The sequence below is a fragment of the Mesoplodon mirus genome, assembly GCF_964341445.2.
Source record: "Mesoplodon mirus genome assembly, chromosome: 15".
NCBI classification, from domain to species: Eukaryota; Metazoa; Chordata; class Mammalia; order Artiodactyla; family Ziphiidae; genus Mesoplodon; species Mesoplodon mirus.
In genome coordinates, this window is record NC_138991.1 from 35,346,718 (window position 1) to 35,372,181 (window position 25,464).

A 25,464-nucleotide genomic window follows, 5' to 3' on the forward strand; every position below is an offset into this window, starting at 1 on the left:
CTAAATATCTCTGGGCTGCATCTGTGTCCTGTGGGGGGTGTTTGTGCCCATACATATGTATGGCCATATGTGAGCGTAACAAAGTCGGGTATGTACGTGCAACTTGTCGATCGTCTACAGTGAGCTTCACTCCCAGGCTGGCTCCTCAGTTGCCACCAGCTCACCTCTGGGCCCCTACCATCGAGCAGGATGTGATCAGAGAGAGCAGACCTTTCTAAATGCCAGGCTGGCCCGGCTCCAGCAAAGGAGACGGGCGCCCGCGTCCCACCAGCATCCGTTGCTCCTGCTCTAAAGGGGTCCTTGGCCCCCAGCACCTCGGCCTTTGCTGGCGCCACCAGGCAAAGAGCAACGTGGTTTCAGTGCTTCCTCCCCAGGTTGTCAGGACGACAACCCTGCAGGCTTGGCAGGATCGAGACCCTGGGGGGAGGCCCTCCCCTCCATTTGCCCACCCTCCTCTCCCTGGGAGCTGAAAGCTGGGACTATGACTATGGCTCCCCGTGCCAGGGCATCAGCCCACTGGTGACCTTGAAAAGCTTATCCCCCACCCCAGGCTGTTGCCACCCACCCCCAGGGGTTGGTTCTGTGCTCGGCCCCAGGATTGCCCCCTGTGTGCCATCCATCCCGGTCACGCCTCCACACGGCCATGCGTGTATCACTAACACATTCTGGGGCCTCACACCAAATCCAGGGTGCTGATGCTGTGTGTCTTTGGTCACCATTCCAGGTGCTGGGCCTGTCCCAGGGCAGTGTCAGCGACATGCTGTCCCGGCCGAAGCCATGGAGCAAGCTGACCCAAAAAGGCCGCGAACCCTTCATCCGGATGCAGCTCTGGCTGAACGGCGAGCTGGGCCAGGGCGTCCTGCCTGTCCAAGGACAGCAGCAAGGGCCAGGTAAGGGCAGCCCCGCCCTGGGCTGCTGCAGGCGGTGGGGGAGGGGAGCCTGTGCGGGGAGACCACCAGCCACGCTGTCAGCTGCTGCCTGAGAACCGCCCCCCTTCCTCCACCACCTGTTGCCATGGGACTGACTCAGTTTTTAGGAGAGAGAAGATTATGCCTAGCTAATTTTATAAGCAGCAGAAAATGAGTTACCAATTAGGAAAATGCTGTTTATACATAAATATAGGTAAAAGTCAAGTAGCTAAATCAGGGAATCAGGAAAGGAAATCAGCCAAAGGAACAGAATGAAAGATCTCATGGGTGACGGCTTCCGCTTGCTCTCCAGCCAGTGGCCCAGCTTTCTACCGGCAGCGCTTTGCCTGCCAGCATGGACACCCAACCCCCGCCCCGTTCTGGCCCTCCCCGTAAGGAGTGGGTACCCTCCCTTGGGCCTTTGGGGCCCTTATTGCTGTGCCCCCTCTGCTGTGCTCCAGGTATTAGGAAGCTGTAACCCCCCCAAGTTTGTTTCCTCGTTTAACTGTATCCATTTCTCTCGTTTAGTCCTGCACTCCATGACGTCACTCCAGGACCCCCTGCAGCAGGGCTGCGTGAGCTCAGGTAACTAGCCATGTCTGGTGTTTTGAATGAAACATTTCCCTGCCTTTTGTGCTTTCCTCTGGTCTGTACTGGGGAGACTTGAAGGATCCCTCGTTCTGGATCCAGTGAGCTGAAAACATGGTACCCTCTAGGCAAACTGGATTCGTCAAGGTCATGGTTTCTAATGGAGAAGGAGAGAGTCGACGGCCGAGTGCAGGTTCCTCCAGCGTTTTCTTGTTCCTCACCGCGCTCTTTCATCAGTCCGTCGGCTCCTAGGTGTGAGGCCCTGTGTTTGGGGCTGGAGGCTGGGGTGCGAGTCAGAGACGGATTCTGTGCTCAGGGGGCTTCCAGTCTCATAGCAGGGGACAGGGGACAAGGAACGGGCATTGCAGTTCAGGGCATGACACTCAGGAGAGTGGGACTGAGCTTGGGGTCCAGCCTGGGAGCAGGTGGTGGAGGGCCTGGAGCCCGGGCCCAGGAGCTGGGGCTGCTTCCGGGTGGCATCTGAGAGCCCCGAGGCCTGGTCTTTGAGGTCACATCTCCGCCACGCGGACTCCTGGACACGGCAGCCCGGGCTGGCCCACATCCCTGATTCCTGGACCCCCTCTTTGTCCTTCCTGTGTGCCAGACTTTTCCCACCCGGCTCTCAGGAACAGCCAGCATCATGAGCTGTTCCTCTTTTTTTCTTTCTTTATTTTTCTAAACATGTTGATTAGTCTCCATATCCCATTGATTCATTGAAAACACAAACAAAGCTAAGTGAGGAGCGTGGAGCCCGCCAGCCTGCTGGAAGTTTTACGAGGGAAAACACGTGTCGTGAGGGGAACAGCTGGGCGGCAGCGGCCGCCACGGCTTCGAAACTCCAAACCCGCACACAGATGCAGCCAGAGTGTGCTGGGTGCAGCTAAGTTCCCGGCTGACATTTTCTTGTGTTTTGGGTGTTCCATCTTGAGGGGTGGAAGGCTGTATCTAACCCAAGCTCTTGGTTTTCTTGGCTGGACCTCTAAATGGAGTGGCTGGCCCTCTAAGAAGGATCAGGTGTACCTCCTTCTCCCTGCCTTTCTGCGTTGGCCAGTTTCCTTAGCAAGTACTGGAGAACATACACAGCACTGGCGCCCATTCAAAACACATTAGAGAAAATAATGGACGCGGTTGTTTGTGCTAGAGTTTTGTGGACGTTTGCATGGAAAATTCTCCTTGCCTCTTGCTCTAATGGAAAGCTGGCCCCCTGTTAACTCTCCGAGTATCTGCTGCCCCATCAGAGTCAGGACCCAACTTGGCAGAATGTGACTAACGGTTTTTAGATCAAAACCCCTTGTTCCTAAATAAAATAAGAAATTGCCTGCAGTCCCAGGTTGGTTGTGATGGATGCCAAAACCTTCCCTGTGTCGGAACAAATCCTTAAAGAATGGCTTTTTACTTTTTATTTAGCAAGCACTCGCTGCCGTGCTGCAACATTCCTATGACAGCCATGTTTCCAACCTGGGAACAACTCACAGGGCTCCTCAGAGGAAAGTAAGTGATATTTGTAAGAGATCAAATTACTTTATAAAATAAGGAGATTTAAACTCTTGGGGAGCCTGCAGATTGAAGGAGGTAGGGAGGCAGGAGGCAGTGAGCCCCTGGGTACAAGTGAGCACTGTAGAAGTTTCCCCTGCTTTCTGTGAAGAGGCCCAGGCAGGCCTCTCTGTGTCATCTCTGCAAGACGGGAGGTGGATGGCAGACCTCTCACTCGACGTGCCTGTTGTGAGTCAGCAGTTGGGAAGCCATCAGTAGAAATAATAATTATGGTGATTGTGGAGAAAGGTGGAAAACTTATTTCTTACATTCTAGGAAAATAGAATTTTTTTTTTAAGCATGATGGTAGCTAAGCGAAAATGTTTCTCTGGATCAGGAAAGACTAGAAAGTGCTTGTCAGAATGAAAAGACAGATGATCATATAGTGGCAAGATTGTGGGTGGTAGTTTTCCTTGTTTGAAATTTCGTTACTATCAGCATTATCCTTTCAGGAGTGTTTCTAAAAATTAAAGTAGCCGTGCCTTTCGGTATGTGGAATTTAGATTTGAAAAACAGAATTCTCTTATAATGATGAGTATTGGTAAATCAGTGGGATGAATGACTATTGGAGACGTCAGGATCTTTGACAGCCTAAAAAATCAGTGTCTGGACTTCCCTGGCGGTCCAGTGGTTAAGACTCCGCGCTTCCAACGCGGGGGGCGCGGGCGGGGAACTAGGATCCCGCATGCCGCGCAGTGTGGCCCAAAAAAAAAAAAAACAGTGTCTCGGAGGAAGCATTCAGCATTGCTCCCCGAAAGGCAGGGAGTAACGCCTCTGGCCTAGGATTTCTAGGATTCTGATTCCCTGCTCTCGCTGTGGCTACCACGGAATCCTTCCAAGAGGCCCCCAGACCCAGAAAGATGCTCTGTCCTTGGTGGTGGCTCCATGAGGCCTCTGCCCAAGGCAGCTCACCGTGGTGGCAGCAGATGGCTGCAGGAAGGTAATTCTGACCCTGGGTTGGTCTGTTCCTAAATATTGGTGAGAAACACTCAGTGTCTGAGAATCCAGGCTGCCGAACTGGCCCGGCCATCGGTTCAGCCTCCCAAGTGTGGAAGGACTTTGGAAGACCCGCCTTCTGTCCACAGCCTCAGTCTGAGCAGAGATCTTCTGGGTCTAATGCAGGGCTCTGTGCTTAGTTACCATGGCGATGAGGTGCCCCGGGGGTGGAGGGCCTCACTCAACTGAACAGCAAACTGCTGACACGGGACTCTGTTTTCCTCCTAAGAATTCCTGTCTGCCTCTTTCTGCCCAGCCCTGTTGCCCTCAGCATCTCCATTTTCCTTAATGATTTCTGTGTCAAACTTGCCGATCAGGTTTATGATAAAGGAGAGAGAAACTGAAGTTTCCAGTGTATCATCACTTTTTCCTCCTGCTGGTTGTAACCATTTCTGAATGTTCCTTTGATGATTTGAGACTTGGGGTGATGGCCTTGGACACTGAGGAGAGTTGATGCCACTTTCAGCCAGTGACCTGCGCTATTGAGGCCTTGGTGAGGAGAACAGAGGGTTCCATGCCAATCATATGAGTAACTTAAAAAAAACAAAAACAGTTTTTAAAGGACAGAACTTCAGATCAGTTACCTGTTCCTATATTTCCTGGTAGTCTAGTTTCACATTTTTTTACATATAAATTTATTTATTTTTGGCTGCGTTGGGTCTTCGTTGCTGCGCACGGGCTTTCTCTACTTGCGGCGAGCTCTTTGTTGTGGTGCGAGGGCTTCTCGTTGCGGTGGCTTCTCTTGTTGCGGAGCACGGGCTCTAGGCACACGGGCTTACTTGCTCCACAGCATGTGCGACCTTCCCGGACCAGGGCTCGAACCCGTGTCCTCTGCATTGGCAGGCGGATTCTTAACCACTGTGCCACCAGGGAAGTCCCTCTATACACATGTTTCTGTGGGCTTCTTTCAAAGTCCCCAGTGTCTTGGGTTGTCGTTAATCTAATATGGCAAGACAGAGGTGCAGGTATTCCTTTGGGATTGGTTCTCCGAGTCTCCCGTTTGTTTGTCTCCCATCCCAGCTATCATGCATCAGCTACCCTCGCCCTGCGTAGCAATAATAGTGCTCAGGAGAAGCAAAGGACGCGCTCAGAGAAGGAGAAAGGAGGCACCAAGTAAGGCTTGTTTTCTCTGAGTGTGGCCTGTGGTCATTGCTTATCAGTTAGGAGGGTGTTTTTTTTTTAAAGAAGAAAACCTTGAGATGTAATGAAGGTGTACGTGTGTGTATCCGTGTAGGTAGTACATAGGTACCTAGTTAGATATGATCTACAATTGGATTGTTTTTTCTTTTTCATTCCTTAAAGCTCATTTCATATTCATGGTTCCTTGGTGTGATTAATCTTTTTGCCCCAAGGGAAAGGAGACATGAGACAACTCCAAAGTGGGGAGAAAGAAAGAGGAAGGAACAGATTTTTCTAAATGCGACTCAGTCACTCATCACCTTATGGAGAACCGACAGGAGTCGCCCATGCGCTCAGCTTGGTAACTTTTTACTCTGGGAGCACTTCGTTACTGTAGCTCACAAGCTTCCACGCCCAGATGGATTATTGCAAGCCGTACCGAAGAAAGGATGGCCCAGTCTCCTCGGATTAATGATAAAATACCCAGCTTTTTCCCAGCGTGTCAGGCAGGAACTGCGGGTTCCGGAATCTTCTCCGGCCGTGGAGGATTCCATGGCTCCTCGTCACTGTTCTCACTCAGCCGACCACCAGTTCCCTCTTGAGAAGATAGCAGCTGCGTCCCTCTCTAACGTGGGTGGTCCCACATGTGCCCCTTCCCTGACATGAGCACCACGGAGCTGTATGCTGCACGTGGCCTTACACAGCCGGAGAGTCCCAGGGCCACAGCTCCCGGTTAGGGACAGGCCAACCTTCCTTTTTAATACGCATAATGGCTCTTGTTGGTGCCCATGAAATGACCAGGAGAACACGTCCACGGTTTTAGTGCTTTAAACTCAGCTTCCTTGAATAAGCAATCAGTTCCTCAGTTTTGGCGACTAAGTCAGGGTGGGGCATTTGGACAGCACATTAATAAGAAGAGGAAGGGCTAGTCGAACCCCCAGAGAATTCCATGGCACCATCTAAAGCAGGCAGAACTCTTTGTCCAGTGCCCTAGACTAGAACTGAGTTGATTTTTTTTTCCTTTCTTTTTTTTCCTTCTCTTTCATGGAAATACATCAGTGAAAGTAACTATTGGTGCTCTCTGAAAAGAACTCTTCTAACCCTCATTTTGAATAGCTGAAAAGATTTGTATATACATAACCAATTTATACATGGCCGTAGGCAACAGCTCAAAAACAAAAGAGAATTCTGGAAAGCCACGTGTGAGCTAGGAAGTGACCCCTCCTGAGCAGGTGGCCGCTCTGCGCATCATTAGTCCTGGGGCTCAGCCTCTGCCCCCGGCTCACCAGCCGTGAACTTGGCGGCCGGTAGAACTAAGTGCCCATTCATTTCTCTCTTTCTTGGTTGTGCCCTGCGTGACGGCATTTCAGCGTTACCAAGAGTGCCACGATAAAGGAATTGTCTATCCTAAGATCAGAAAAGTCAGGTTTCTGGAATCAGAAGCAACCTACCTTACCGTTTGTCTGTCATCTGGTACATGTGGGCTCAGGCCAGTGGGGAGGCCCGTGGTGCTGAGGGCGCCCCAGGAGGTGGCTGGGCCGTGAAGGGCGAAGGGGTCAGGGCGGAGAACATTCCAGGTGGAGAGCTCTGCGGGTGCAAACGTTCATTGATGGCTGAGGACGGGACATGTGCGGAACCTTTGAAAAAAAGCGAAAATAGTAGAAGCCCTGACTTTAGAGGCCTTCTGTTTTTCTTTTAAAATAACAGGAGGAAAGTGAATTACGGAGGAATTTTGTCTTTTCTTTATGTAGAATAGGGGTCCTGTTGCCGCCTTAAGGCTCGTATGATAAGAAAAGAAGTATGGAGATCAGGACAGAAGGGGGGCTCCTTGGCTCCTTTGAGGTGACCTCCGTCACCTGCCCCCGTGGCGGCACTGGGCCCCAGGATGCCCAGCCTGCCACCCCGTGGGCGGCTCTTTATTGAGAGGAGGTGGGCTTCCAGAGTGTGGAGAGGCAGGCTGAGGCTCAGCGCACCCAAGAGTGGCCTCGGAGGGCAGGGCGGGAGGGCAAGGCTGTAGGGAGGGAGGACGGCTTCTCATGAGCTCCCCGGAAGCTGCGCTGCCCTGCGTTACCTCCGTGCCTGTGCTGCCTTTGCAGCTCTCCTAGCGGTTCTGGGCATTTGTGGGATTCCTTGTGGCGCCTGAGCACGACCCTGAAACTACCTCGCTGCAACATTAACCAGGAAGGCAGAGAGAGCATGGAGAGGCCCTTCCACTCCTGGGACGCCATGGGGGGTGGACGGGAGCCGGTGAGGGTGGTGGTGGAGCCGAGCCGGCCCGGCCTGCCCTCCCCTAGAGCACACTGCACCTGCAGGCCCCGCACAGGCATCCCTGGAGCAGCAGCCACTGAGCCAGCCAGCCCACTCGATGTTTTCGTCTCAAAGCAGCAAATGCTGTCACCACGATCACTGGGAAAGGCTGCTTCTCACAAATCAGCCCCCAAGCAAGGGTCTCTGTTCCTTGGGTGGGATTTGTCACTGGGTCTCTCCAAAAAACGACGAGAGAATCAGAGTAAACCAGAGCAAGAGACTTTTATTTTTAATTATGGTTTGTGGGTTTTTTTGGGTTTTTTTTTTTTTTTTGAATAAGTAAAGTGCATCATGGCTACAAAATGCAGGATTTAAAAGAGCTTACACCCTTTTTCAAAAATAAGTCGCCCTCCTCCCTCATCCCCAGGCCCCCAGGTGCTCTCCCCCAAGGCCCTCCTGTTCATTTCCTTCAGAGAGTCTCTGCATCTAGATGTTTGTTGCACCCAGAAGGGAGCACGCAGCGCTCAAGGTGTGCTTTGCTTTTCTCACCTGGCAGTAGTCTGTAGAGACTGCCCTAGGCTGGGACATAAAGAATTTCCTCCTCTGTTCACTGCTGTAGGGAATTCCTGTATCTGGACATACCATACTTTATTTAACCAATCACTAGTGAGAGATATTTAGATTGATTTTTTTTTTTTTTTTTTTTTTGCGGTACGCGGGCCTCTCACTGTTGTGGCCTCTCCCGTTGCGGAGCACAGCCTCCGGACGCACAGGCTCAGCGGCCATGGCTCACGGGCCCAGCCGCTCCGCAGCATGTGGGATCTTCCCAGACCGGGGCACGAACCCGTGTCCCCTGCATCGGCAGGCGGACCCCCAACCACTGCGCCACCAGGGAAGCCCCCTAGATTGATTTTTTTTTTTTTTGCGGTACGCGGGCCTCCCACTGTTGTGGCCTCTCCCGTTGTGGAGCACAGGCTCCGGACACACAGGCTCAGCGGCCATGGCTCACGGGCCCAGCCACTCCACGGCACGTGGGATCTTCCTGGACCGGGACACGAACCCATGTCCCCTGCATCGGCAGGCAGACCCCCAACCACTGCGCCACCAGGGAAGCCCCCCTAGATTGATTTTTAACAGCAGAACCTAAGAAACGATCCTGCAGCGAGCAGCCTTGAGCACGTGTGAGCAGCAGCAGGGCGCGGTGGCTCAGAGCCGACTGCAGAGGGCTCATCTCATCTCGGCCACTGAGCACCTGTGTGGCCTTGGGCAAGTGACTCGACCTCTCTGTGTCTCAGTTTCTTCTTTAAAATAGGAAAAATAAAGTACCTATCTCCTAGACCTTCAGGAGTTTTAAATGAGTTCGCATATAAAAGCCTCCAGAGCAGTGGCTCGCACGGAGGAAGTGCTAGTTGAGTGTTTGCTTTCCTACTGCTGCCCTTGAAACCACTGCCATTATGTCATTTCGTGCACACACAGATAGCTATAGAACAATGTACGTGCACACATGAAATGTCAGGCTCCTGGCTTTAAAGCAGGAAACGGGTCCAGCACTCACTCCTTGGGCGGAGACTGTCAAGTGAGAGCCTGGCTGGGTGGCAGCCGGCACAAAGGGTCAGTTGCAGGATGACCTGCATGCAGCTCTCCAGATTCCTGGCTTCCCTGAAATGCTGTCCATCTTTGAAAATAGTCTGCCACCTGCCATTCCATGAAGTTCACCCAATATCTTGAGCTTCAAGAGTAAGACTACAGGTCATCGCTCAGGCCATTTGGGGCAAACTAGTGCAGAGCCAGGCCATCTCGTCTGGATACAGGGGTGACTGTGGGCACAGGTGAGCGGCAGCGCCATCCCGCTCAGCTTCTCTTGGTTGCTTGGCCTGGACCCTCGGTGCTGGCACGCCCTAACTGCCCGTTAGGAGAAGGCCCCGGCAGGCCTTTGTCACGGGCCTCTGGACACGTCTCCTTTCTCTTCCCCTTAGACTTTCTTTGGAGAAGGGAATTTGCAGTACATTGGGCATTCAGTACAAGAGGCAAAAGTAGGTCACAGGTGCAAATGAGGACTTCAGTTTTCAATGGTTTGCTTCCAGGGAAGGATGAAGAAGCTTAAATGCTTAAAAATCCTCAGGTAATTTTTAAAAGGCGGTAAGAGTACAATGAAGAAACTCATATATTTGCACCTTTTATGTGCCAAGCGCAGCCCTAATACCTTTGATCCCCAAGTGGATTAAAGTGGAAATGATTTATAAATAAATTTATTAAAAAATAATAATAATAAAATAAAATCAGATCCAAGATGAACACTTAACAGAAAATCAGATGCCTCAGTTACCCCGAGAGGCACGCCCTTGTGTTCAGGCTGGGAGCTGGGCAGAAGGGAAGGGAACCCAACAACAAATCAGTGGCATAGTCAGAGCCCGGTTTATGAAGTTTTGCAACAGAAAGTGTATGACCCATCTGGCCTGTGATGCGGGTCCATGCTGCTTTGAAACCCCTTCCAGGCTAGATCCAAGGAAGATATGCACAGTGGCCCAGGGTTCTTTCCTGTGCAAGGACAGCCCCGCCCTTCAGCTTCATGCCCTCTCCCTGCTAGTGGCCCTCAGCCAGCCTAGGACCTGGGGCCCAGCCCCCTGCTGACTGGTCCCTGGGCCAGGGTCATGCTCAGGAGTGAGAAAGGGGGTCCCAGAGAGCAAGCCAGGCGGCTTCCGTCACCGGCTTCATCTTGATTTTGTGTTTTGTTCTTCCCTTTGGAACTGGATTCCTAAATATAGCCCGAGTCTGAATTGGCAGATGTTGGGTTTGTCCTTTACAAGAGGGCCAAAATTAGTCTGTCATTTGGCACCTAAATAAAGCAGCCAAACTGCCTTTGTACCAACTTTGCAATGAGGAGGGACTGAAGTTGCCGCATTTCTCTCGATAAGGAAACTTTCTCGGAAGCTGGAGCATCACCTCTGAAGCCAAGAGGCTGAGTCCAGAGGGACGTGCCTTCCTCCCGGCTAGACCCTCTCGTCTCTGAGTTACAGTCAGTTTGTTCCACGTAGTTTAAATACCTCATGAGATTGGAAGAGGAGGATCAATACCCCACAGAAATAGCACTTGGAGAGAACAGCAGTGGTGACTTTGATTTGGGGAGGAAAAGAGCAATCTGTCCAGAGTGCCTGGAGCTGGGTGAGCAGAGGGGCTCCCCAGGGGCAGCAGAAAGATGTTATAATCAATTACCACATCCTAACACTGATGTATGATAATTACTGAGTGTTTCTCCTGAGATAGCGCAGCATTTGGCTGGGATGCAGTTCTTTCATGGTCCACTGCCTGATTAATATGCAAATAATAGGCTGATTGCATGATGAATACAGAAAATGAGTTCGCTGATAACGTGAGCACTGGAGCGGGAAGATGATAAATTACTTTTACTGACTGTCGTACATTAAGTACCCTTTCTCAACAATTTCATCACAAATTAAGTAAAGCAGTATGGAGAGATTAGGAGGATGTGTAAAATAATGTACCTTAATAGCTTTTCTTTCTTTTTTTTTTTATAAATTTATTTTATTTATTTGGTTTTGGCTGTGTTGGGTCTTCGTTGCTGTGCGCGGGCTTTCTCTAGTTGTGGGGAGCGGGGGCTACTCTTCATCGCGGTGCGCGGGCTTCTCATTGCGGTGGCTTCTCTTGGTGCGGAGCACGGGCTCTAGGTGCGCGGGCTTCAGTAGTTGTGGCGAGCGGGCTCTAAAGCGCAGGCTCAGTAGTCACGGCGCACGGGCTTAGTTGCTCTGTGGCATGTGGGGTCTTCCCAGACCAGGGCTCAAACCCCTGTCCCCTGCATTGGCAGGCAGATTCTTAACCACTGTGCCACCGGGGAAGTCCCCTTAATAGGTTTTTCTAATACCATCACATACAACGAACATGTCCCTTGGTTCTGCTCAGCACGGCCTGGGGCCCGTGTAGGGCCAGATCAGTGCACTCAACCTGCGTGTTGTTGGGAAGCCGGGAAGCAGCCCACCACACCAGCTATTCATTCAATCAGCGAAGGATTCTCTAAGGAACATTCCATCACAGGCCAGACATCACCTGCATGCCAGGCTGCCTGGCAGGGTTATTGAGAGGGGACAGGCTGCTCTTGGGGCAAATACTGGAGCCTCTGCGCAGATGGGCATTTGCAAGCCTGCTGTCCACCAGGTGCCTGAAGGGAAGGAAAGTTTCTAAGCTGCAGGCCTAAAAGGCTCAGAAGGAAAACACTATTCAAAACCGCCTCTTAACTCCTCCAAGCCTTAGAAATCTAGGAAAATGAATGCCACCGTCAGAACGGCAGTATGAGCTGCCAGAGAGAATCACTGCCGGTGAAGGATGGGCAGGTCTGCCTAAAGCCAGAAAGGAACCCTGGAGGAAGAAGACACATGCACATGGGCGCACGCACACGCACACACCGTGCTTAATCTTTGGTTACAGCGGTTTAACTAGAGAGTTTGGTTTTACTCATCTCAGTAATAATATATATTTAGACTGTTTGTATGACATACATTTTCTCTTAATGCACAGGGACGCATTGATAAGTGTTCATACACACAGCTGGTTCGGTAATAAGGTTATTGGAGGTAATTTGAAAGCATTATTTCTAAATCAGTATGGATCTGTAGAAAAGCTAGGAACGGGGAGCACTGTGCTCCTGAGGCCGGCCCAACGGTGTCACCAGTGTGGTCCCCGCAGCCTCGCCAGCCTGGGAGTTCACTACCAAAGTTGAATTGTAACTTAAGGAAGGTTTTTAATTTTTAACATTCCCAAACTCTGCTTTGGACATGCGTATTTCCTTGAGAGCCTGTAAAAGATACACAAGAAAAATCATGGAAGCCTGAGGGGGGCAGCAAGTTTACAATCCCGAATGCCCGGCAGCGCCCACCCCTTGGGTGAGCGCTCCTGGGCTCAGGACCACGTCACCTGGGCAGCTTCCCCAGGTGCTAAGATCTTTCCCCGCCATGTGCTTCCCTGGTTCGGTTCAGAGAGAAAAGAGGAGGGTGAGGAAGCATCCCAAGAGTGAGGGAAGCGCAGGTGGTACAGGCGGTGCCTGATGGGAGGGGCCCTGTAGACGTGCGAATCACAGCCTCACCCCCTGCACCCCGTGCTATGCCAGGACAGAGGCGACCTGCCAAGGACGGCCCTCCCGCCTCCTCCCTTCCTTGAGCACCGACTTCCCGCCACGGGTTCGTCGTCCCCTCCGGTGAAACGCAACCAAAATGGAGCTCAGCCTTTTCTCCCCAGAACTGTGAAAGCACCGCCATCCCCATGGTCACCTGAGCCAGGGCCCGGGCAGCTCACCTCGATCCCCCTCTCCCTCTTACACCTGCCCTCCCTCTCTCTCACGCATACACACTCACACGCACACACACTCACATGCACGCTCACACTCACACAGTTTCTGTTTCCTAAACCTCTAGAACCGTCCCTCCAGATCGCATGTCGGGCTAGGGCCCTCCCCTCCTTCAGCCCCTTCCCTGGGGTTAAAGTCCCACCTTCTCAGTGTGTGACCCTGCCCCCGCCACCCCGCCACCTCTGTCTTTCTTGTTCCCTCCTCCCCAGCCTCAGCTTCAGTGTCACAGTGCTGTGAGCTGCCACCACCCCCTGGACGTCCCCCTCCTAGTCCTCGTCCCAAGGTCTTTGTGATAGCCAGCTGCTTAGTGATGTCTGCCTGGGTCACCGTGCCCCACCTCCTAGCACCCCGCCTGGCACTTAGAAGTTTCCCTTAGTGAATGAAGGGCACAGGCCCTCTCTTCAAGTGGCTTGGAAGTCAGCTCGGGGATGTAAGCTGGCACAAGTTAAATAGAAACCTTGCTTTTATTAAACAGGTTTTTGTTGTTAATAAGTAAACTGTTGTGGCTTTTAAGTCACTATAAGGGTTCCTTAGGCAAACTTTTTAAAATGTTCACACACATACACCAGCACCTACTGTCTCCTTTTTACTATTGAAACAAAGAGTGAGTGATGTGGTAGGTTTGCTGGGATTTTCAGTGACTTAAGGCAATGCCCAGGCTGGCTGAGGGCCAAAGACTATTGCCAGCCCGGGGCCAGCGAGGAGGGCAGGCAGGGCCTGGCCGTGGGAGGGGTGGGCGCCAGTGTGTGATGCCGCCTCTTTGGGATCAGGCTTTCCCCGGGCTAGGGGGAGACCCGCCCAGGCCCTTGGGGATGGGGCCCGAGGCCCCCCGTTACCCCCCCACCGGCGTCAGGCGCAGGCCCTTGGAAAGCAGGCTGTTCTGTAGTGGGGCCACTTCACACGCTCCGACATGCCTTAGTGTGTTGTTAGGTTATTTCTGTTCCTTTCTCGGTAACAAGCGTGCAGTGGCGTGGCGGGAAGGGTGTGAAAGGTCCTGCGTGTCTCTGAGACGTCTATGAACGTCTCCACATATTTTCTTTCAAGCCTCTGCTAATCAGTCCAAAGACCACGCATACGCAAAAGCAAAATGCTCCATGTTTCTTTTTGTTTGTTTTTTGTTTGTTTGTTTTGCGGTACACGGGCCTCTCACTGTTGTGGCCTCTCCCGTTGTGGAGCACAGGCTCCGGACGCGCAGGCTCAGCGGCCATGGCTCACGGGCCCAGCCGCTCCACGGCATGTGGGATCTTCCCGGACCGGGGCATGAACCCGTGTCCCCTGCATCGGCAGGTGGGCTCTCAACCACTGCGCCACCAGGGAAGCCCAAAATGCTCCATGTTTTGTGGGGTTTTTTGGATTTTTATTGGAGTGTAGTTGAATTACAACGTTGTGTTAGTTTCAGGTGTACAGCAAACTGAATCAGTTATACATATACATATAGCCACTCTTTTTTAGATTCTTTTCCCGTATAGGCCGTTACAGAGTATTGAGTAGAGTTCTCTGTGCTATACAGCAAGTCCTTAGTAGTTACCTACTTTATATATAGCAGTATGTATATGTCAATGCCAATCAAAAACTCCACGTTTTTATGTTGGCCGTGCCTAACGGAGATATGTGGCTGGAGAAATAGGATGGGGGTCCTGACGGGCGACGAGCATCTGCTCAGAGACTCGGAGGCAGGGAGCCCCCCGCCGCCCCCCAGGAAAGGTTTGGTGCTCAGAGATGTTAGAGAGAGGGTCTGACGTCACCGTGTGGCACTAAAACCCAGGGCAAATTAGGCAGCCGTTCACTTTCGACGCAGAGAAGCTCGTTATTTCTAAAGAGGCCCGGCGGCCATGAACCCTCAGGTGGCGGGGGGTCTCTTCAGACAGAAACCGCGTGAGCCGTGAGCACGTCCCTGTGTTTCGGCTTGGGTTCTGTGTCCCCGCCACGATCTCCACGTCTGAACTCGGCTGGGAAGCGTCCCGGGCTGGCGGTCATCCTGCGGTGGCCTCTGAAGCTGTCATCACTGTCGAGGCCCCTCAAGCTGGGTAGGGTCCTTCCAGGCCACCAGGGCACCCGCTGGACCGAGGACGCCAGCACCAGGCACTCCAGAACCTTCTGTAGGTCCTTGCATGGCCGTGCCACTTGCAGCGCCGAAGCTCCCGTCTCCCCTCGGGCTCCGTCTCTGCCCTCTGCCTCCCTGGGACCCCTCTTCCTCTGCCCTTTGACTTCCTCCCTCCCTCAGTCATGTTTCCATGTGCCAGGCCGTGACCCCACTGCTCCCCCAAACTTCTCTTTCTCTCTCCCATCTTCCATACTTGACAGTCTGTAGAGGCGCTTGGAATTTCCTGGCTTGGCGCGGGCTCAAAGCCTAAACTATGGACATAATGAAAAGCGGTGCATCAGACCAGCCGCCAGTTAAATAATGTTTGGGTTCTTGTCAGAATGTCACAGAGTACCCTGTCATTTTGTTTCAGCAACTTGTCCTTCTGAATGCACAGTTCGCCTTATGGCATGCCAGCAGTAAAAATGTCACTTACAATAATTACTTTTTGGTGAAAATGCTTGCTGACTTCCTACCTTCAAGCTGTTTTTTACACAGTGGGGAGATAATAAGAAATGACTTTATCCTGACTGCTCAAATGAACACTAAATGGAATTTGGGTTATTATTACTGCAGATAGAGGGCTGGGTATGGAAATTTAAACAGTGGATTGGGTAATCTGCAGAGAGATTTGTCTCTGAAAATTATGGCGGGTGTGGATTTTCAGTTGGCTTCTATTGAAAACTTAAGGCAGCTGTTGTTTGCCTGCTGTTTTGGGAATATAATATTTTTCATAATCCTTTTATAGTTCCTGAAAGCTCTGTGTGTTTCAGAGGGCCTTGAGTCACTGTCTGTACTATCTGTATCTTACTCACCGGGCTACTCTTCTGCAAGATTCGAAGCCCTCCCCAAAAAATTAATCCACACAGATCACTTTTTAAATGTAACACCTTACTATTGCCGTCAGAATTGGATAGATGGTCTGTGTAGTTGGGCTCTTAATGCAAAGCACGCATTTTTAGTTGCCCCAGTCCCGCAGGCTGCAGACTCTTTGAGAGCAAGGTCTCTGTCGAATTCCTCTTATCCTTGGGGATTTCCCTGGTGGTCCAGTGGTTTAGGACGTGGCCCCTGGTTCAGTTCCTGGTCGGGGAACTAAGATCCCACAAGCCGCAAGGCACAGCCAAAAATAAAATAAAATAAAATAAAGCAAAACAAAAAATTTTGTCTTATCCCCACTGCTGAGCAGAGTGTACAACACAGAGCAGGTGCTCTAAAAAAGTTTGCTTGGGCGAGTGAATGAATGAATGAAGGCAGAGGCAGGCTGTTGTGACACCGCAGTGACTGGCCGGTGGGGGCTTTCCACTCCTGAGCTGGTCAGATCCTCGCTCCACCCAAGTGACCTGGGAGATATGTCACAATGCCCATCGGAGCCTCGGTTTCGTCGCCTGGAGTGCGGGGTTTATATTTCCACCACAGGACCATCGTGAGGATTGAATGAACCAGTGTGTAAATGCCCTTAGCACACGGCTGCATTCAGGCGAGGTTGTAAAGGTGTTTCAGTTCCCTTCCCTCATCCTAGAGGTGGGTTGGCTTTGAGGGCCTCACCATCGCATTTCTGAGGTCTGGACACATGGATACGTGCCTCAGCACAGTGCCTGGCGCACAGTGAGTGCACAAGAAACATTTGCTTGAGCACTAGCTGCTGTTACAAGAGGTCATACGATAGGGTTTATTTATTTATTTTATTTATTTATTTTTGGCTGTGTTGGGTCTTCATTGCCGTGTGCGGGCTTTCTCTAGTTGCAGTGAGCGGGGGCTACTCTTCATTGTGGTGCGCGGGCTTCTCATTCACTGCGGTGGCTTCTCTTGTTGCGGAGCATGGGCTCTAGGTGCGCGGGCTTCAGTAGTTGTGGTGCATGGGCTCAGTAGCTGTGGTGCACGGGCCTAGTTGCTCCTCGCACGTGGGATCTTCCCGGACCAGGGATCGAACCCGTGTCCCCTGCATTGGCGGGCGGATTCTTAACCACTGCGCCACCAGGGAAGCCCCAAGAGTAAGGTTTCTTAACATCGTCTTCCCCCTCACCCCAGGATGCTCCTGCTGCAGTGCATCCCCTCTCAGAACGGCACCCCACACACCCCGTAGCCCAGGCCACAACGTGGGACACACCCCCTCTTGCTCAGCCCTCTCCCTACATCCACTCAGCCCCCAGTCCTGTTGACGCGATCTCCTAAATCTCACCTGAACCTACATACTTCTCCCCACCCCACTGCCTGCCCTCCTCAGCCTCCATCCGCTGTCCCCGACGACCTCCCGGCCCCAGCCGTGCTGTCTGCAAGTTCTTTCTCTGTACTGAAGCAACAGTGAACTTGTTTACTTTCTTACTCTTTGACGTTAGGCCTATAATATTTCAAACATGAAATTACAGAATAACCCAGCGAATGCCGATCACCCAACTTTAGCCCTAACTAAAGGGCTAAACTGAATGGGTCATTATTCAATCCTGTTTTTTGGGGGTTTGGGGTTTTTTTTTTGCGGTACGCGGGCCTCTCACTGTTGTGGCCTCTCCCGTTGTGGAGCACAGGCTCCGGACGCACAGGCTCAGCTGCCATGGCTCACAGGCCCAGCCTCTCCGCGGCATGTGGGATCTTCCCAGACCGGGGCACGAACCCATGTCCCTTGCATTGGCAGGCAGACTCTCAACCACTGCGCCACCAGGGAAGCCCAATCCTGTATTTTTAAGAAATAAAATGTCAGCCTCTCCCTAGTCTCATTCCGCCTAGAAGTCAGCTACCGTCTGTCCTGAATGTGCGTGCACTTTGTCTTTCCTGGACGTGATTTTATACCCTCACTGAGGGTCTAACTGCCACACACAGCACATAGCGCATGCAGCTTTTCGGCTTGTGCATCAGTGTTGTCATCTGTTTCGTTCTGTGCCTTGCTTTGTGGGCTCACCATTACGCTTTCATGCTGGTCCACGTGACTGTAGTCCTGACCCTCTTGCCGCTGTTCATAGCACGTGGTATATTGTATGAACGTGCCCTGGCTCCCGACTGCCCAAAAATTAAAAGACACTGTAACCAACTCAAAGGCCCTGCACAACCCAGCCCCTGGGGACCACCTCTCTTTGCCTCATTTTCTTGCTACACTCAATTTTATTGATGACTGAAACCCACCAGGTATCTGGAACAATCTATCTCCCTTCCTTGTCACTGCTACTCCTCCCAACTTAGCTGGCTAATTCCTATTCATGCCTGAAGTCCCCCTGAAATGTCACCCTCCCAGGAGGTCTCTGATCCCCAGGCCACATCAGTGTCCCCACCCCCCTGCTGTGTGCTACGTTCACTGCCGTATTCCCACTGGCCTGACTCAACAGACTTGGGGAATGAGTGAAAGAAGTATGGAATAATGCATCTTTGTTCATTGTTTCTGCTGGCACTTTTGTCCTAAGTAAGTTGATAATGACATATAATTCACATACAGTAAAATTCACTCTGCCCGCATAGAGGCATTCTATGCATTTCAGTAATCAAGATATAGAATAATTCCATCAGCCTCCCAAAATTCCCTCGTGCCCCTTTGTAGGCAACTCCTGCCCTTCACCCTAGCAACACTGATCTGTTTTCTGTCCCTGTAGTTTTACCCTTTCCAGAATATCATCTAAATGGTATCACACAAGATGTAGCTGTTGAGTCTATCACCAGCATCTCAGTCGTGTGCCAGGAACTATGGAAGAAACAGCAATAAATCATGAGGAGATTTACACTGCGTGCAGGGGAGACCTGTTTTTTTTTCTTTTGGCCGCGTTGGGTCTTCATTGCTACACGCAGGCTTTCTCTAGTTGTGGCGAGCTGGGGCTGCTCTTCGTTGTGATGCGTGGGCTTCTCATTGCAGTGGCTTCTCTTTGTTGCAGAGCACGGGCTCTAGGCACATGGGCTTCAGTAGTTGCGGCACGCGGGCTCTAGAGCGCAGGCTCAGTAGTTGTGGCTCACAGGCTTAGTTGCTCCGTGGCACGTGGGATCTCCCGGGACCAGGGCTCGAACCCGTGTCCCCTGCATTGGCAGGCGGATTCTTAACCACTGTGCCATCCGGGAAGTCCCAGGGGAACTTTATATAGACAAATATGTTCAATTTAATAACTACTTTTTTTTTTAACATCGAGTTCAGGTTTCCTTAGTGCTGACCATGTGGCAGGTTCGTTCCTCATTACAACCCTCATTTCCTCATTTTTCCTCATTTCCTCATTTTTCAGATGAGGAAACTGGGATGTTGCAGGAAGTTAGGAATCCTATTCAAGTTAGCACCACCAGCTAGTAGAGGCAGCCCCCATCCCCAGGCTCAATGCCTTAGTGCCAAGCCCAGGGCTCCTCCTTTTTTTCTTGTTTAAATTATTTTTAGTTACACAGAAGAGCCCAAAGCCTTGTTCATTCAAAACGTCTTGTTTTAATCAGAGGGCTCCATTTGCTAATTTTTGGAAAAGAAAATATTTCTTCTTCTCTGTTGACCATGTTTCTTGCTCTGTCAAGATGGTGAGTCATACGGGTACCTGTCCTCCTGGCACCGAGGGGCCCGGTCCCCTCACCAGGGGTCGATGGGAGCTGGTTGATGGGTCTGGTTTTGTGGTGCTTACTGGAAGTAGCTTTCTAGAGAATTGAATGACTTTCCAATGTGATGTTCTGAGCCTGTGGATTCGTGGTGTGTCCAGTGAGGCCGCTCCAAGAACGTGGGCCCAATTCTGCTCTCGGTGACCTGAGACCACGGTGGCACCTGTGTGCACCTGTGTCTGTCGGTGAACAGTTGTCACTCAGCCAGTACAGTTTAGACACAGACTCATGGTGGAGGTGCAGATACCAGCCACCCAGTACATTCCCAGGCCCAGTGGGGTTTTGATCTCGGCCGGGGGGGCGGGATTACCCTTGTCTGCAGTCACGGTTGGGAGCACAGAGGGACACCAGTAACATGTGGCGAGCACCTCTGGTCGGTTCTCTCAGAGGGTTTTCCTGGCAAAAATGCGTGCAAGCGTCTTGCTGAGGATGCCTGGAAGAAAGAAACATGCCTCCACTCGAGCTATTCAGGGCACCCGCCTGCGCTGGTGCCAGAACAAAACGGGTGGTGCTCGGGCAGCAGTGCCGGCCGGTATGTTCTCCAGGCAGCCATGATTCTGACCTTGCTGTGGGTTAAAGGACACAAACCTGAGAAGAAATCTGTTTATCATGTGGGGAATTCATGCCATCCTTGACAGTATACAGTGAGCAAGATGAATGATCTGCCAAATTGGTCCCTCGCCTGGGTGACTCAGGGCAAGTTCACAGTGCAATTCCATTGCTGCTTCAGATTCAAAAATAACGTTTGCTGGGTTTTATATCCAGTTGTATGATGACCTGGAGGTGAGCAGAGAGAAGAAATCCGATTTGTAGGATTCAGACTGCCTTAAGGATTTATATGGACCATTTCTGCTGTTTACGTCCGTCTCTTTTACAGCTTTCACAAACCAGTGTTTTTTTTGTTTGTTTGTTTGTTTTGTTTTTAACCTGATTTTCCACGTTGAGGACACAGCATTATGTGATGGTGGACCTCTGTCCTGGTTTAGGACAACAGATGGGTTTATCGGTTGAATTGCAGTTGTTTTATTTGGGATTTTCTTTCTAGGTATTTATACAAAATATCCCTTGTATCTGGAATACATTTCCCATCCTCTTGAGTTGAGAATAGGTTGTTATCCTGGATATCATATGTCCATCAAAGGACACCCCAGTTATACGATCAGTTAAAATTCAGTTACTCTTTAGTTTTACATTTTCTTTAGTCAGGTCGCGGGTGTCGGGGGGGGCCGCCCATGTGTGCTCACACTCACTGCGTGGCCCGGCCTCATGAGCTGTCATCTCTCTGGGGCTGTAGAGCCCTGTGACAGTGCCTGGCCTGGCCCCTCACACAGGGTGCTGTGGGATCTCCCCGTGTGCCGTGCCTGGTGGGAGCGGGGAGTGGGGGCAGAGATTGCACCCAGACTCTGAGCCAAAGGCAGGTAGGACCGCAGTGCTAGGTCACTTTGCATTTTCTCTATATTTGGAAATTAGAAAATGGCAAAAGCCTTTATTCCAGGCATCCCAAAACGAGAACGGATGTCAGGTTTTACGGGTACTGCTACCAGAGAGGCCCGAAGGGACTGCTCAGCAACAGAGCACGGTGGCACTCCCTGCCGGGCACCTGCAATAAGACAGCTCCTTCTTATGAAAGGAGAGCATGGAGACCTGACTGGCCACACTGGCCCCGTCTCTTCCAGTGTTGGTGACAGCATGGCATAGACAGAGAGCTAGGCTTTCAGAAGCACATCCTGGGCTCTGGCAGAGAGCAGGGTGGGCACTCCTCTTCCATCGGTTCCCTCCAGGTAGGGTGCCATGGAGCCCTCCGGGATCACAGTGAGAACCGACCTGGGGTCCCAGCTCAGCACCAGGCGGCCGAGGACTTAGGTCTCATCTACAAGGGTCTTCATTGCTGTGGTGACCACACATCGTAGGCAGCCCTCATTTAAAATACTATGTCCATTCATTTTGTGCTGGAAATTATAGACAAAATAAATATGCAAATTATAATCTAGCCAAGGTACCTCTGAATTAAAGAATTAAGGGGTTCCATCGGAAGAAATCATGACAGTGATAGCACGTGACTAATAGGACGTATTTTTTAACAGAATGCCCTTTATTGAGCCTTCAGAGACCTTCTCTTTAAACTCCTAGTTTTTCTTCTGTTGCTGTTTTTTATTTTTTAATACAGAAAATGAAAGGTTAATTCTCAGCCAAAAAAACTATGAAACAATTCATTTAAATCCATAGACTGCCATACTGTCTCCTTCTTAAACAGACGTTTAATTAGTAATTCCTAGATACGGAAAGTAGATGCACATGGTGAAAGACAGCTGTTTTCAGCCTCGGTTTTCTGTGTGCTTTGATTACAGAAAGCACTCCAAAGACCTCTGCCAGCTGCAGCCCTGCACCCGAATCACCAATGAGCTCTAGCGAATCAGTGAAGAGTTTGACTGAACTGGTCCAGCAGCCCTGTCCCCCCATTGAAACAAATAAGGACGGCAAACCGCCAGAACCCAGCGACCCGCCCGCTTCAGACTCCCAGCCCACCACCCCGCTGCCTCTCTCCGGACACTCGGCTCTCAGCATTCAAGAGCTGGTGGCCATGTCTCCAGAGCTGGACACCTACGGCATAACCAAGAGGGTCAAGGAGGTGCTGACCGACAACAACCTGGGTAGGTTCCCTCCCCAGCTGCTCGGTCAGGCGGTGGCAGGTCGTCTCCTGTCGGGAGTTCTCAGGAAGAGCGAGTGGAAGGGGGGCCTCAGGCTGAGCCAGCCAAAGGGTTTAAACGTTCACAGGCTGCCTGTAAGAACCTAAAACGTCCTACAGTTGTGAGCACTAAGGGTTCATAAGGGTGTTAGAGGTCTAAGGTCAGGCCCAGCCCAGCCCAGCCCCGCCCCTGCGCCCCAAGCAGGACCTCTTGGAAGACAAGCATGCCGGCCGGAGCCAACTCAGGCCATACACTCCGGCCACCAATGGGGGCATGCCCAGTGGAGCTCTGAATCCTGGCGGAGGGGGTGGGGATTGTGCAGACCAGGGCAGGATCAGCCATGAGCCCAGTAGCATCTGGGTGGCGTCACGGGAGAGCCCAACAGGCAGGGTTCAGATTTGCTGTGAAGGCAAAACTGATCTGAGGGGTGAAACTTTTCACACCAGGGAGACGACTTCCTCCTCTTTGAGTAGAAGAGGCTCCATCGCAGCGTCACCCTGGATTTAGAGATGAGAGGCATCTTCATGGTTGCTCCAGCTGGTCTTGGCTTCTCCAGGAAAGAAGCTGCCTCCCCTCCCAGGGTGTGTGAGAGGAGTAATAGACACAAAGGGGGCCAAGTTACAGATGAATTAGGCAGCTTGGTCAAGACCCAGTCATCCGCTTAACCTCTGACCTGGGATCTTGAGGTGTTCATGGGTTAGTCTCTTAAAGTCATAGCAGGATGTGTGTGTGCGTGCACATTTTAAAGGGTGAGGGTCAGTAGCTTTCTTCAGGTTCTCAAATATGTCTGGGACTCAAAAATGATTGAGAGCCACTGCTGTGGAACCTCTAAAAGTAATACAGATAATTTTCTAAGAATAATCACTTGATTTCCGCCCCCCACCCCTGCCCCATACAGCTGGGTGGGTCAAGCAAATCGTAACTAAGCTGTTCATATATATCGCTTTCCTGACATAACAAGCTCCTTGGAATGAAATGAGATATAGGCTAAACTGAGAGTTTGAAAAGCAGAGAAACCACAAAATCAGTAAATGTATATCTCAGTTAAAATGACTGATATCAAAAACACTTAATTTCTCACATCCAAAGCTTTCCACGCAGTAAACTTCTGCTTCGGGTCCCGCTTCTTACAAGGCAGCGCTCTTGTAACTGCTGCGAGTGCAGCTGGGGGTGTTTCCCTCTCACAGATGGAGGACGTGAGCCGCAGGGGGAACAAGCCGGTCGTCCACGGTCCCCCTGCACTGCGGGGTAGAGCCGGGGTCATGATCCATAGGCTTTATGGTACCAGACACTGGCCTCTGATCCCGGTCTCCACTTCCACTGGCAGTCCTGTGCATTTAAGTCCTCCCGTCCAGTCCTTCAGGTTGTGCCTGGTTCTCGTGCGTACCTTTAAAAGTGGTGGGGGCTTCCCTGGTGGCGCAGTGGTTGTGAGTCCACCTGCCGATGCAGGGGACACGGGTTCGTGCCCCGGTCCGGGAAGATCCCACACGCTGCGGAGCAGCTGGGCCCGTGAGCCATGGCCGCTGAGCCTGCGCGTCCAGAGCCTGTGCTCCGCGACGGGAGAGGCCACAACAGTGAGAGGCCCGCGTACCGCAAAAAAAAAAAAAAAAAAAAAAAAAAAAGTGGTGGCCCCTCTTCACTGGCAGCTGAATGGCGCTCAGAGAAGAGAAATTTTCTTTCTAAGCCTCTGACGAACATTGCAGACCTAACGCCGCTGTGCTCTCCAGAGCGAAATACCCTCTGATCAGCCTGGGAAGCAGGCTGCTTGAACTGCGGGGACAGACTTTAGAGTTGGAAATGGCCTGCTTTTCAGGAAAATAAAGCTGAGGAGCTCTTTCTTTTTCTCTTTCCTGCTGTGACCTTGGGTCAAGTGGCCTGTTTTCTCAGCAGGACCTGGTAACCTCACTAATCGTGAAAGGAGCCAGTGCAGACGGCCCTGTGGTTTGAGGCTGTAAAAAGGAGGTCTCCCCACGAGCTGCTCAACCTCCTGAGTTCGGCTTTGGGATTAACCACCTCTGATAAAAGCCGCAGGTGTCATCCAGGCCTCGGTTCATCCGAAGCCCAGAGGCTTTTTTGAGAGAAACCTTGTGTGTAGCCAGAATGCAAGAGTAATACTGACTCCATCACCAGTGGAGTTCGTTACCAGTCTGGTTGAGGAAGTGCTTCTACAAAGTGCTCACTCTAAGTCGGGAGCCAGCTGATCAGACCGTGGGTCTTGAACCCCCATTTCTGATTTTAACCTGACACATACTTCTTCCGCCAGATCCCTGGGTCTCAGCAGTGATATCACTCTTGGTTCTGTTCTCTCTCTAGGTCAGCGCTTGTTTGGGGAGACCATCCTAGGGCTCACCCAAGGCTCCGTCTCCGACCTCCTAGCTCGCCCAAAGCCCTGGCACAAGCTCAGTCTGAAGGGGCGGGAGCCCTTTGTCCGGATGCAGCTGTGGCTGAATGACCCCAACAACGTTGAGAAGCTGATGGACATGAAACGGATGGAAAAGAAAGGTAACTCCCTGCCGCCTGCCCCAGCCAATCGCTTTCTCATTTATAAACGCGCTGTCGCTTTTAAAGCCTTCACACAGAGCTGAGGAGGCACACTGATCCATGCCCAAGGGACTATAAGGCAGGGCGAAGGATTTTTTGAGGATCATCCACCGATGAGTACCTAAAAGGACTGGGAAGATGTGTGGCTTTTTCTGCCTAGCAGCCTGAATCCAAAGGCATTTAGCCCTGGGGGGCACTGTGATCATTCCTCAGTCACCCTGGCGACCAGTGTACCTTTTTCTTCTTCAGGAGAATAAGGCCACTTGGTGGTGGCTCCTTTGTTGTCTTTTGTTTTGTTGGATGGGTGGGGTATTAAAACACTTCATCGCACGCGTACCACATGGCAGGGCTTCCACAAAGAGGTGGTTTAAAAATGCATCTGTAAATAAGAAGTCTCTGGTTCAGAGAAGTTAGCCACCTCCATGGAGGCCGCCCAGCCTGGAGAACAGCAGAGCAAATTCCTGCCAGGACAGACCTCTCTCTTGCTGTTACGTTACCGTCTCTGGGGCTGTAGAGGATACGACCTCCTAGAGAGCTAAGAGCAGCTCTCTTCTCCAGACACATCCCGAGCCCTCTCAAATGCTGAGCAGCGTTCTGCTCCAGGTTACGGCACAGAAGAAACCCTGAGGGATTTCCTTGGTGGCAGGAAGTGACACCTGCTCTGTGTCCTGGTTTGCACTGCACGTGCTGCCCCTTGTCAGTGAGTCCTCCCCTTGGAGGGGACAGTCCTGGGTCACCTTTGGTGCTGCGAGCTCACCTGGTGGTTGCTGAATCCCTTAGATGTGGAAGAGTGGGCACCAGCTGCCGGTCTGGCTGCAGGAAGCTGTGACCACCCCCCTTCCTCAGCTTCTGCAGGGGATCTCA

General features: G+C 51.6%; 1 protein-coding gene across 15 annotated transcripts in view; it reads left to right on the forward strand.

Annotated features, from left to right (window-relative positions):
• CUX1 (cut like homeobox 1) overlaps positions 1–25,464 on the forward strand; it is a 374,351-nt gene that overhangs the window by 311,469 nt on the left and 37,418 nt on the right. For 11 of the 15 annotated variants that reach the window (XM_082644032.1, XM_082644034.1, XM_082644031.1 and 8 more), the window contains 4 exons: positions 725–890; positions 1,437–1,493; positions 21,721–22,023; positions 24,373–24,561. The exons of the other annotated variants lie outside the window; for them this stretch is intronic. In XM_082644032.1, the coding sequence (XP_082500158.1) occupies positions 725–890; positions 1,437–1,493; positions 21,721–22,023; positions 24,373–24,561 (715 nt within the window). The remainder of the gene's footprint in view (positions 1–724; positions 891–1,436; positions 1,494–21,720; positions 22,024–24,372; positions 24,562–25,464) is intronic. 15 annotated transcript variants of the gene reach the window in all.